The 13,951-nt window shown below is 39.7% G+C and overlaps 2 protein-coding genes across 2 annotated transcripts in view; one reads left to right on the forward strand and one right to left on the reverse strand.

Moving 5' to 3' along the window:
- LOC120040153 (ATP synthase subunit d, mitochondrial-like) overlaps nucleotides 1-13,951 on the reverse strand; it is a 272,738-nt gene that overhangs the window by 18,117 nt on the left and 240,670 nt on the right. The gene's annotated exons all lie outside the window — the stretch shown is intronic.
- Nucleotides 6,181-13,951, forward strand: part of LOC120040150 — a 284,372-nt gene continuing 276,601 nt past the window's right edge. Inside the window, exons 1-7 of the mRNA XM_038985398.1 lie at nucleotides 6,181-6,282; nucleotides 9,728-9,847; nucleotides 10,145-10,264; nucleotides 11,479-11,598; nucleotides 11,896-12,015; nucleotides 13,227-13,346; nucleotides 13,644-13,763. Of these exons, the coding sequence (XP_038841326.1) occupies nucleotides 9,780-9,847; nucleotides 10,145-10,264; nucleotides 11,479-11,598; nucleotides 11,896-12,015; nucleotides 13,227-13,346; nucleotides 13,644-13,763 (668 nt within the window). The 5' untranslated portion in view covers nucleotides 6,181-6,282; nucleotides 9,728-9,779. The remainder of the gene's footprint in view (nucleotides 6,283-9,727; nucleotides 9,848-10,144; nucleotides 10,265-11,478; nucleotides 11,599-11,895; nucleotides 12,016-13,226; nucleotides 13,347-13,643; nucleotides 13,764-13,951) is intronic.

The raw sequence follows: 13,951 nt of genomic DNA on the forward strand, positions 1-13,951 counted from the left end.
AGTGGTAGAGGAAGATGGGTACAGGATCCCTGTGAGTAGGCCAAGGTTAACTGAGAGTGATAGGAATAGCTTAAGCTTCAGTAAGGTATTTTTTTTTTTAGCCCTTCATAGCCATGGATGTCAAATGTACTGCAGAAATGGAATGAAAGTCACAGAAAATAGAGGTTGTGGTGGCAGCTGCAGAGAAGTACTTGGGATTGCTAGGATTTACTGCAGAATAGCTGCAGGGGGTGTTGAGTAGTAGTGATATGTCGTCTCAGACCGTTGGTCTGGAGTAGGACTAGGTCGGGTTAAATAGTGGAATGGGTGGTGTTTTTTCTTAGAGGGCTAATAGTTGGTAGGGTCATTTCCCTTTTCTCCCAACTTTGTATTATTGTATCAAAGAATATAATGTAGGTAGGTGGCGGCACCTAAAAGTTGGATGCAATCTGTCAAACAAATCCCGAAGAAGAACGATTTGCTTTGTAAGAGCTCTATGTTAGAGTGTATAAACGCAGAAGTATACCCATAGCTAGTCAATAGCTTGGAGGAGCCAGCTAGCCTCTCTATCAGAAGTATACCCATAGCTATTCAATAGCTTGGAGCAGCTAGCTAGCCTCTCTATCAGAAGTATACCCATAGCTATACAATAGCTTGGAGCAGCCAGCTAGCCTCTCTATCAGAAGTATACCCATAGCTATTCAATAGCTTGGAGCAGCCAGCTAGCCTCTCTATCAGAAGTATACCCATAGCTATTCAATAGCTTGGAGCAGCCAGCTAGCCTCTCTATCAGCAGTATACCCATAACTATTCAATAGCTTGGAGCAGCTAGCTAGCTTATCCATCAGGGTGCTCTGCTGTCCCCCCCACTCGGTTTGGCTTGTGCCATCTCGTTTGGGTTTCGTCCTTGTTTTTATTACTTTTTACAGTATACCAACCTGGGTGACACTCAGTTTGGTCTACCAGTATTGTGGCGCTGAGGGTTTGTCTTAGTTCACGGGCCTGGACATGCGCTGGCTTGAGCAGGGGGACCTTGCGTGCGCTGCAGGATTTTAATCCATGACGGCGTAGTGTGTTACTAATGGTTTTCTTTGAGACTGTGGTCCCAGCTCTCTTCAGGTCATTGACCAGGTCCTGCCGTGTAGTTCTGGGCTGATCCCTCACCTTCCTCATGATCATTGATGCCCCGCGAGGTGAGATCTTGCATGAAGCCCCAGACCGAGGGTGATTGACTGTCATCTTGAACTTCTTCCATTTTCTAATAATTGCGCCAACAGTTGTTGCCTTCTCACCAAGCTGCTTGCCTATTGTCCTGTAGCCCATCCCAGCCTTGTGCAGGTCTACAATTTTATCCCTGATGTCCTTACACAGCTCTCTGGTCTTGGCCATTGTGGAGAGGTTGGAGTCTGTTTGATTGACTGTGTGGACAGGTGTCTTTTATACAGGTAACGAGTTCAAACAGGTGCAGTTAATACAGGTAATGAGTGGAGAACAGGAGGGCTTCTTAAAGAAAAACTAACAGGTCTGTGAGAGCCGGAATTCTTACTGGTTGGTAGGTGATCAAATACTTATGTCATGCAATAAAATACAAATGAATTACTTAAAAATCATACAATGTGATTTGACTCTCACAGTTGAAGTGTACCTATGATAAAAATTACAGACCTCTACATGCTTTGTAAGTAGGAAAACCTGCAAAATCGGCAGTGTATCAAATACTTGTTCTCCCCACTGTATATACAGTTGAAGTAGGAAGTTTACATACACTTAGGTTGGAGTCATTAAAACTCGTTTTTCAACCACTCCACAAATTTCTTGTTAACAAACTATAGTTTCGGCAAGTCGGTTAGGATATCTGCTTTGTGCATGACACAAGTAATTTTTCCAACAATTGTTTACAGACAGATTTTTCACTTATAATTCACTGTATCACAATTCCAGTGAGTTAGAAGTTTGCATACACTAAGTTGACTGTGCCTTTAAACAGCTTGGAAAATTCCAGAAAATGATATAATTGCTTTAAAAGCTTCTGATAGGCTAATTGATATAATTTGAGTCAATTGGAGGTGTACCTGTGGATGTATTTCAAGGCCTACCTTCAAACTCAGTGCCTCTTTGCTTGACATCATGGGAAATTCAAAAGAAATCAGCCAAGACCTCAGACAAAAAATTGTAGACCTCCACAAGTCTGGTTCATCTTTGGGAACAATTTCCAAACACCTGAAGGTACCACATTCATCTGTACAAACAATAGTACGCAAGTATAAACACCATGGGACCACGCAGCCGTCATACCGCTCAGGAAGGAGACACGTTTTGCCTCCTAGAGATTAATGTACTGTGGTGCGAAAAGTGCAAATCAATCCCAGAACAACAGCAAAGGACCTTGTGAAGATGCTGGAGGAAACAGGTACAAAAGTATCTATATCCACAGTAAGGAGCCACTGCTCCAAAATCGCCATAAAAAAGCCAGACTACGGTTTGCAACTGCACATGGGGACAACGATCATACTTTTTGGAGAAATGTCCCCTGGTGTAATGAAACAAAAATAGAACTGTTTGGCCATAATGACCATCGTTATGTTTGGAGGAAAAAGGGGGAAGCTTGCAAGCCGAAGAACACCATCCCTACTGTGAAGCACAGGGGTGGCAGCATCATGTTGTGGGGGTTCTTTGCTGCAGGAGGGACTGGTGCACTTCACAAAATAGATGGCATCATGAGGGAGGAAAGTTATGTGGATATATTGAAGCAACATCTCAAGACATCAGTCAGGAAGTTAAAGCTTGGTCGCAAATGGGTCTTCCAAATGGACAATGACCCCAAGCATGATTCCAAAGTTGTGGCAAAATGGCTTAAAGACAACAAAGTCAAGATATTGGAGTGGCCATCACAAAGCCCTGACTTCAATCCTATAGAAAATGTGTGGGCAGAACTGAAAAAGTGTGTGCGAGCAAGGAGTCCTACAAACCTGACTTGGTTACACCAGCTCTGTCAGGAGGAATGGGCCACAATTCATCCAACTTATTGTGGGAAGCTTGTGGAAGGCTACCCGAAACATTTAAATTGTTTAAAGGCAATGCTACCAAATACTAATTGAGTGTATGTAAACTTCTGACCAACTGGGAATGTGATGAAAGAAATAAAAGCTGAAATAAATCATTCTCTCAACTATTATTCTGACATTTCACATTCTTAAAATAAAGTGGTGATCCTAACTGACCTAAGACAGGGAATTTGTACTAGGATTAAATGTCAGGAATTGTGAAAAATTGAGTTTAAATGTATTTGGTGTATGTAAACCTCAGACTTCAACTATATGTATATATAAATATACATAATATGTAAATCACATAAGGCTTCATAATTTATCAAAGTCATGTTAACTGACTGCTGTTTTCTCATAGAACAAAACGTATAAGATCTCCTAAGCCTGTGTTTACCTCAGACCTTATTTTAAGTGTTTATTCCAAAACCCTATTCTTTCCCCATTCATGTTTCCCATAGGGATGGTTGAACGAACCAGAGGTAACTCATGTCCGGTTTTAAGAACTACTCTATAGGTTAGACGGTTTTGATTCAGCAGTTTTTTTCTTCCGTTTCTTACCAGGCAACTACTGTACATTGAGCTACTGTACCACGAGAGTTAGAATTTCTGTTTTCAAGCCAGAGGATGAGTCAGAATCGTATTTCACTGTTTGTTTTACACAAATAATTGTACGTTCAGTTATAAATCTGACAATTGTTTATTTTGTATTAAAAGTATTGACAATGGGTTTACTGTTGCTTCATGGGTTGTATACTCAGGGCTCCAGAGTGGTGAGGCAGTCTAAAGCACTGCATCTTAGTGCAAGAGATGTCACTACAGTCCCTGGTTCGAATCCAGCCTGTATCACATCCGGCTGTGATTGGGAGTCCCTTAGGGCGGTACACAATTGGCCCGGGTTTGGCCGGGGTAAGCCGTCATTGTAAATAAGAATTTGTTCTTAACTAATTTGCCTAGTTAAGTAAAGGTTAAACGTAAAACAAATACTGTGACTGTCACCTTGATATTGGCTAGGTAGCTACTTCCCACGCTGTCGCCGGACAGTAGTGCTTGTCAAGAGGGAGCCAAGGGCCCTGTGTCCTGGTGTTGTTACCTTTCATTTCCTCCCCATTGAGTAGTAGATTGTATGTATCAAGGTGACATCTAGATGGTAGTTAATATTAGCTATGCCTTCTCAACAACTCTATCATCGAGGCAGGTCCTACAAGCCCTAGTTTTGTCGCACCTGGACTACTGTTCAGTCGTGTGGTCAGGTGCCACAAAGAGGGACTTCGGGAAATTACGTTTGGCTCAGAACAGGGCATTACGGCTGGCCTTTGGATGTACACAGAGAGCTAACATGAATAATATGCATGTACATCTCTCACTGACTTGCCTAGTTAAATAAATGTTAAATAAATGGCTCAAAGTAGAGGAGAGATTGACTTCCTCACTACTTGTTCTTCTTCCACCTCCATGGGTGGAATGTTATTAATAGTTTTCATAATTATTGTCACGACTTCCGCCGAAGTTGGCTCCCCTGCCTGTTCGGGCGGTGCTCGGCGGTCGTCGTCACCGTCCTACTAGCCGCCACCGATCCCTTTTTCGTTTGTCTGTTTGTTTTGTCTTATTAGTTTCACCTGTGTTTCTGTTGTTTTCGGTTAATGAGCTTCCCTATATTTAAGTAGGTAGACCCGCCCTTGTTTTGTGCGGGATTGTTTTTATTTTGTTACGTGTATTTTCTTTCTTTCACTTGACACCCTGTGGTTTTTGGGTTGTCACGTTATATGTCCGCGCCCTGTATTTGTTGGGCTTATATTTTACGTGTGCCTTATTAAAGAGCACTATAGTCCCAGTGGAACTCTCTCTGCGCCTGATTCCTGCACCCACCTAGTCCCGCGTGACAATTATTCAACATTATTTCAAAAGACCCGCCAAAAAATCTGGTGTTTCTATGTCAAATGGTTTGGTTATATTTCAGTCTTCTGTGACGTAAAATAAAGCGTAATATTGGGATACAAACAAAAAATTGAACACAAACTCAAAATGTAATACATTTAAACTCTATATCTGACATGGTAAAGGTGTCTTCTTTTTTTAAAGCCCATAACCATGTGTGTGAGGTGTATACTTTTGTTTCAAATGTGTTTAAGACTACCAAGAAACACTGTGTGAACCTGATTTAGCCCACTACAGTAAAAGGTTTTAAGGTAGTTAATCGGTGTGGAAACATTGCTTTTACCTGTCCAGTTCGCTCATGTCAGTTGAGATGAAGGAAAGGAGACAAGGAGTGGAAGTCCATGTAGAATGTTGATATGCCCCCCCCAGGAGTTGTTGGATGTCCTGAGATGGCTGTCTGTTTAGTGCTGCATGCTTGATGTCAGCCTCATATTTTATATATTTCTTAATTCCATTATTTTACTTTTTAGATTTGCGTGTATCGTTAGATATTACTGCACTGTTGGACGTAGGAACACAAGCATTTCACTACACCCACAATAACATCTGCTAAATATGTGTATGTGACCAATAAAATTAGATTTGATGAACCCCTATTGGGAGGTGGTTAACTAGTCTGTATATTCCACTGATTCATATGGATACCAGTCCATACATTGGCTGTAAAAGTGGGTAAAAACAGACAAGCATATAACTGTAGCTATGTGGTCTTGACTTGAGTGTGTTTCAGCAGGGTGAGGTCAGAGAGATGCTTCCAGGTCAGTATTTTTCTGAACTCATAAAATCCTTTACACAATCTGATGGGATGGATGTTCAACCCCATTAAAATGACCATTAGGTCTATATAGAACCTTTAAGTTAAGACCTCACAGATCTGTTCATGGCAAAGCAGTTCAAATAATGACATTAATTGATTCTTGAAGAATACAACTTATAAATCATGAGCCTCATCTTGAGGCTCATGATTGACAGTATTCATAAAGAGTAGGAGAGCTGATCTAGGATCAGTTTAGCCTTTTAGATCATAATGAATCAGATTACATGGAGAGGGGGGACCTGATCCTAGGTCAGCACTCCTCTGAGACACTGTCTTTATGAATAAAGGACAAGGAGTCAACAGGACCAAGAAACCGAACACTATTGTAAAGTCTAGTTACAGCACGTGCTTGCTGCCATCTGGTGGAAGATACCAATAAAACACTTTATTATCAGGGTGGGGAGACGCCTGAGCTGAAACAGAAAGTAAAGTTGTTCTTTTTTACAGGATCCATTTTGAGACGACAGAGCAGAAAACACTATATGGAGAGAAGTAAACAATAAAGTAAGTCTTTCTGAACAATAATCTATTCTAAAGGACAGAGTAAAATAATGACTACCTGGAATGAGATATTACTAGTTAATAGAACTGCTACTTCAGCTGAGTTGCTCAACGATAGAGGTGCGGTGATGTGTGTGTTCCACAGTCAATGCGTGAGTTGGCAGCTCTGTAAACAAGCCTACAAACCCAAAAGTTTTATTTGCGAATGTTAATTTATATGCCTCAAACATTAAACTCTTAAAATATTTGATGATTAGTTGAATCATGTGTGTAAGTGCTGGTCGAGAACAAATGGATTGAGAACCCATAAAATAAACATTCAAACCTATAATTGAAAAGTTCCTGCGCCATCTTTACCAGACAACACCTAACACATAGCCCGACTGATTAGTTTCCATTTTGAAAACTGCGGTCTGTCTTGCCACAGCACTGAGAACCGCGGCACATTGAAGCAAATTATTGGTACGTACGGGATCAAGGGGATTGGATGCATGTTTTAAAGAATACATTTATTTCTATAGGAGGGACAATTAATATGACAATATTTTTGTTAGGGCGTATGGGCAGCTTTATGGGCTCCCGAGTGGCGGCCATGATTGGGAGTCCCATAGGGTGGCACAATTGACCCAGCGTCGTCCGGGGTAGGCCGTCATTGTAAATAAGAATTTGTTTTTAAATGACTTGCCTAGTAAAATAAATATGAGATTTAATTATTTATTTCGTCTGATAAGTGGAACAATTCTCCTTCTTACCAATGGTCTAAAATATAGGATAATTACTGTCTTGTCAGCAACAACACTACTGTTATTCCCCACACCTATTGTATTATTCCACTTCTTCCCAGTGTTGCCAGTGTACAGTAATCACATATTTGAAGTCTGATCGGCCAACTTGTGTCTTTGAAAATTAATGATATGAGGCTATGTATTATTGAAGCCATTCATGGACAGTTTCAGGAACCATATATCATCTCACTCCAAGCATGACTAAAACATAACTAAATCTGGTTTCAAGTAAACTTTTAGCTAAAAATAATTTTAAAAATATATCTTGAAGGACAAAAAAAAACTACCTGAAGCAAGTTTCAGTACAATGTCATGAGTTACTGCTGTCGCATGCAACTGACTGTTAGCGCCACCCTCTGGTTACTGTTGTTACATAAAGGGGTGACAACGTGACAGCTGTTGAAGGTGAAAATAACAAAGTATATGTACTTTTTCCACATTTTGTAGTTTCCCCCCCCCCCCCCCCTTTCCTGCAATGTTCTATAGTTTACCACCCAACAGTAGGTGGCATGCACCATTGAAGAATAAGAATATAGACTAAAGCAAAGAGAACATTATAGAGTAAACAAAACTAATGTTCAAGTGCTTCTACTTCAGCCCAGTTAAAGTGGAACTGGGATGAGGAAGTGAATCACCAGGCCTATGTGGCGATGTTACAAGTAAAATGGTTGGAAGATCTTTAGCTTTTTTCTTTCAATTTATTATGTTATTTGAGCGGTTGTGATATTTTGTTTGATTATTTGTTGTCCCATGTGTCAGATACAGTTGAAGTCGGAAGTTTACATACACTTAGGTTGGAGTCATTAAAACTCGTTTTTCAACCACTCCACAAATTTCTTGTTAACAAACTATAGTTTTGGCAAGTCGGTTAGGACATCTACTTTGTGCATGACACAAGTCATTTTTCCAACAATTGTTTACAGACAGATTTTTCACTTATAATTCACTGTATCACAATTCCATAAGGTCAGAAGTTTACATACACTAAGTTGACTGTGCCTTTAAACAGCTTGGAAAATTCCAGAAAATTATGTCATGGCTTTAGAAGCTTCTGATAGGCTAATTTACATAATTTGAGTCAATTGGAGGTGTACCTGTGGATGAATTTCAAGGCCTGCCTTCAAACTCAGTGCCTCTTTGCTTGACATCATGGGAAAATCAAAAGAAATCAGCCAAGACCTCAGAAAAATAATTGTAGACCTCCACAAGTCTGGTTCATCCTTGGGAGCAATTTCCAAACGCCTGAAGGTACCACGTTCATTTGTACAAACAATAGTACGCAAGTATAAAGTACCATGGGACCACGCAGCCGTCATACCGCTCAGGAAGGAGACGCGTTCTGTCTCCTAGAGATGAACGTACTGTGGTGCGAAAAGTGCAAATCAATCCTAGAACAACAGCAAAGGACCTTGTGAAGATGCTGGAGGAAACAGGTAGAAAAGTATCTATATCCACTGTAAAACGAGTCCTATATCAACATAACCTGAAAGGCCGCTCAGCAAGGAAGAAGCCACTGCTCCAAAACCGCCATAAAAAAGCCAGACTACGGTTTGCAACTGCACATGGGGACAAAGATTGTAATTTTTGGAGAAATGTCCTCTGGTCTGATGAAACAAAAATAGAACTGTTTGGCCATAATGACCATCGTTATGTTTAGAGGAAAAAGGATGAGGCTTGCAAGCCGAAGAACACCATCCCAACTGTGAAGCACGGGGATGGCAGCATCATGTTGTGGGGTTGCTTTGCTGCAGGAGGGACTGGTGCACTTCACAAAATAGATGACATCATGAGGACGGAAAAGGATGTGGATATATTGAAGCAACTTCTCAAGACATCAGTCAGGAAGTTAAAGCTTGGTCGCAAATGGGTTTTCAAATGGACAATGGCCCCAAGCATACTTCCAAAGTTGTGGCAAAATGGCTTAAGGACAACAAAGTCAAGGTATTGGAGTGGCCATCACAAAGCCCTGAACTTAATCCCATAGAAAACTTGTGGGTAGAACTGAAAAAGCGTGTGCGAGCAAGGAGGCCTACAAACCTGACTCCGTTACACCAGCTCTGTCAGAAGGAATGGGCCAAAATTCACCCAACTTATTGTGGGAAGCTTGTGGAAGGCTACCCAAAATGTTTAAATTGTTTAAAGGCAATGCTACCAAATACTAATTGAGTGTATGTAAACTTCTGACCCACTGGGAATGTGATGAAAGAAATAAAAGCTGAAATAAATCATTCTCTACTATTATTCTGACATTTCACATTCTTAAAATAAAGTGGTGATCCTAACTGACCTAAAAAAGGGAATTTTTACAAGAATTAAATGTCAGGAATTGTGAAAAATTGAATTTAAATGTATTTGGCTAAGGTGTATGTAAATTTCCGACTTCAACTGTACATTTTTTTTTTAATGTCACACTATCATGTTTAATCCGGTGATGAATGTAATGTGACTATGTTGTGGGTTTTAGTTCTGCTGATCTGTACCCTACGTGTCTCGACAATCAGTCTGCTTGGTGAGGAGGAAATTCTGTAGATAGAGGAAGTGGGCACTGCCTCTGAAAAGATGGGCATATATTTTAATGCTTTGTGTAATGTATTTTATCTATTGAAATATATTTTTGATATATTTTTAAATGTAGTTTCATTGTGATTTATTCTGTTTTCCAGAATCTCCAACCAAACTCAGAGACCAGTCTCTCCAGTAACCAGTCATCTGTCCATGAAGAGTGACTTCTCTATGGACCATCCTGTTAATTTGAGTGATGGATCAGGAACCTTTGACCCCAGGTAAGTTACTGGTCAGAATTCATTAGTCCTCAACATACACAACACTGCAAACTTCTGGCCACTTAAAAATCTATTCAGTTTGACCCCAATAAGTTAACATATGGCCATATCTGAAAATGTCTGCTAATAGTAGACGTTAATCTGTTCTGGCCTTGTTATAGATACAAATTGTCTTAATGATGCAACAGATAAAAGCATTTTATGGTTAAGTTCTATGATTTTGAACTTTATAAAGTTATATTGTTCATATTGTTTCGTGATTATAATTGCTCTGTGGACATTTAATAACTATTCCAGAGGTGTCAAAAGGACTCAGAGACCAGTCTCTCCAGTAACCAGTCATCTGTCCATGAAGAGTGACTTCTCTATGGACCATCCTGTTAATTTGAGGGATGGAACAGGAACCTTTGACCCCAGGTAAGTTACTGGTCAGCATTGATGATATTACTGTTGAATAGAATCATTTTCTATATTTTTTTTATGTGAGTATATAAAGCATCTGCTAATGATCAGTGCTTTATTATACTGAACAAAAATAGAACAACGCAACATGCCACAATTTCAAAGATTTCACTGAGTTACAGTTTATTTATGGAAATCAGTCAATTGAAATAAACAAATTAGGCCCTAATCTATGGATTTCACATGACTGGGAATCCAGATATGCATCTGTTGGTCACAGATACCTTAAAGAAAAGGTAGGAGCGTGGATCAGAACCAGTCAGTATCTGTAGTGACCACCATTTTCCTCATGCAGTGTGACACATCTCCTTCACGTAGACTTAATCAGGCTGTTGATTGTGGCCTGTGGAATGTTGTCCCACGCCTCTTCAATGGCTGTGCGAAGTTGCTGGATATTGTCGGGAACTGGAACACGCTGTCATACACGTCGATCCAGAGCATCCCAAACATGCTCAATGGGTGACTTGTCTGGTGAGTATGCAGGCCATGGAAGAACTGGGACATTTTCAGCTTCCAGTGATTGTGTACAGATCCTTGTGACATGGGGCCCTGCATTATCATGCTGAAACATGAGGTTATGGCGGCGAATGAATGGCATGACAATGGGTCTCAGGATCTCGTCACGGTTTCTCTGTGCATTCAAATTGCCATAGATACAATCCAATTGTGTTTGTTATCTGTAGCTTATGCCTGACCATACCATAACCCCACCGCCACCATGGGGCACTCTGTTCACAATGGTGACATCAGTAAACCGCTCGACTATACAACGTCGTACACGTGGTCTGCGGTTGTGAGGCCGGTTAGACATACTGCCAAATTTTCAAAAATTATGTTGGAGGCAGCTTATGGTAGAGAAATGAACATTCAATTCTCTGGCAACAACTCTGGGAGAAATAAGCTTTTTGTGCGTATGGAACATTTCTGGGATCTTTTATTTCAGCTCATGAAACATGGGACCAACACTCTACATGTTGCGTTTCTATTTATGTTCAGTGTAGTATATTTGAATATATTTAATTATATTTGTAATGTATTTGAATGTTTCATGGTGATATATTTTTTATGGGCATATATTTTAATGCTTTGTGTAATGTATTTTATCTATTGAAATATATTTTTGATATATTTTTAAATGTAGTTTCATTGTGATTTATTCTGTTTTCCAGAATCTCCAACCAAACTCAGAGACCAGTCTCTCCAGTAACCAGTCATCTGTCCATGAAGAGTGACTTCTCTATGGACCATCCTGTTAATTTGAGTGATGGATCAGGAACCTTTGACCCCAGGTAAGTTACTGGTCAGAATTCATTAGTCCTCAACATACACAACACTGCAAACTTCTGGCCACTTAAAAATCTATTCAGTTTGACCCCAATAAGTTAACATATGGCCATATCTGAAAATGTCTGCTAATAGTAGACGTTAATCTGTTCTGGCCTTGTTATAGATACAAATTGTCTTAATGATGCAACAGATAAAAGCATTTTATGGTTAAGTTCTATGATTTTGAACTTTATAAAGTTATATTGTTCATATTGTTTCGTGATTATAATTGCTCTGTGGACATTTAATAACTATTCCAGAGGTGTCAAAAGGACTCAGAGACCAGTCTCTCCAGTAACCAGTCATCTGTCCATGAAGAGTGACTTCTCTATGGACCATCCTGTTAATTTGAGGGATGGAACAGGAACCTTTGACCCCAGGTAAGTTACTGGTCAGCATTGATGATATTACTGTTGAATAGAATCATTTTCTATATTTTTTTTATGTGAGTATATAAAGCATCTGCTAATGATCAGTGCTTTATTATACTGAACAAAAATAGAACAACGCAACATGCCACAATTTCAAAGATTTCACTGAGTTACAGTTTATTTTTGGAAATCAGTCAATTGAAATAAACAAATTAGGCCCTAATCTATGGATTTCACATGACTGGGAATCCAGATATGCATCTGTTGGTCACAGATACCTTAAAGAAAAGGTAGGAGCGTGGATCAGAACCAGTCAGTATCTGTAGTGACCACCATTTTCCTCATGCAGTGCGACACATCTCCTTCACATAGAGTTAATCAGGCTGTTGATTGTGGCCTGTGGAATGTTGTCCCACGCCTCTTCAATGGCTGTGCGAAGTTGCTGGATATTGTCGGGAACTGGAACGTGTCATACACGTCGATCCAGAGCATCCCAAACATGCTCAATGGGTGACTTGTCTGGTGAGTATGCAGGCCATGGAAGAACTGGGACATTTTCAGCTTCCAGTGATTGTGTACAGATCCTTGTGACATGGGGCCCTGCATTATCATGCTGAAACATGAGGTTATGGCGGCGAATGAATGGCATGACAATGGGTCTCAGGATATCGTCACGGTTTCTCTGTGCATTCAAATTGCCATAGATGCAATCCAATTGTGTTTGTTGTCTGTAGCTTATGCCTGACCATACCATAACCCCACCGCCACCATGGGGCACTCTGTTCACAACGATGACATCAGTAAACCGCTCGACTATACAACGTCGTACACGTGGTCTGCGGTTGTGAGGCCGGTTAGACATACTGCCAAATTTTCAAAAATTATGTTGGAGGCAGCTTATGGTAGAGAAATGAACATTCAATTCTCTGGCAACAACTCTGGGAGAAATAAGCTTTTTGTGCGTATGGAACATTTCTGGGATCTTTTATTTCAGCTCATGAAACATGGGACCAACACTCTACATGTTGCGTTTCTATTTATGTTCAGTGTAGTATATTTGAATATATTTAATTATATTTGTAATGTATTTGAATGTTTCATGGTGATATATTTTTTATGGGCATATATTTTAATGCTTTGTGTAATGTATTTTATCTATTGAAATATACTTTTGATATATTTTTAAATGTAGTTTCATTGTGATTTATTCTGTTTTCCAGAATCTCCAACCAAACTCAGAGACCAGTCTCTCCAGTAACCAGTCATCTGTCCATGAAGAGTGACTTCTCTATGGACCATCCTGTTAATTTGAGTGATGGATCAGGAACCTTTGACCCCAGGTAAGTTACTGGTCAGAATTCATTAGTCCTCAACATACACAACACTGCAAACTTCTGGCCACTTAAAAATCTATTCAGTTTGACCCCAATAAGTTAACATATGGCCATATCTGAAAATGTCTGCTAATAGTAGACGTTAATCTGTTCTGGCCTTGTTATAGATACAAATTGTCTTAATGATGCAACAGATAAAAGCATTTTATGGTTAAGTTCTATGATTTTGAACTTTATAAAGTTATATTGTTCATATTGTTTCGTGATTATAATTGCTCTGTGGACATTTAATAACTATTCCAGAGGTGTCAAAAGGACTCAGAGACCAGTCTCTCCAGTAACCAGTCATCTGTCCATGAAGAGTGACTTCTCTATGGACCATCCTGTTAATTTGAGGGATGGAACAGGAACCTTTGACCCCAGGTAAGTTACTGGTCAGCATTGATGATATTACTGTTGAATAGAATCATTTTCTATATTTTTTTTATGTGAGTATATAAAGCATCTGCTAATAATCAGTGCTTTATTATACTGAACAAAAATAGAACAACGCAACATGCCACAATTTCAAAGATTTCACTGAGTTACAGTTTATTTATGGAAATCAGTCA

This window comes from Salvelinus namaycush, unplaced genomic scaffold, assembly GCF_016432855.1.
Source record: "Salvelinus namaycush isolate Seneca unplaced genomic scaffold, SaNama_1.0 Scaffold33, whole genome shotgun sequence".
Taxonomy (NCBI): domain Eukaryota; kingdom Metazoa; phylum Chordata; class Actinopteri; order Salmoniformes; family Salmonidae; genus Salvelinus; species Salvelinus namaycush.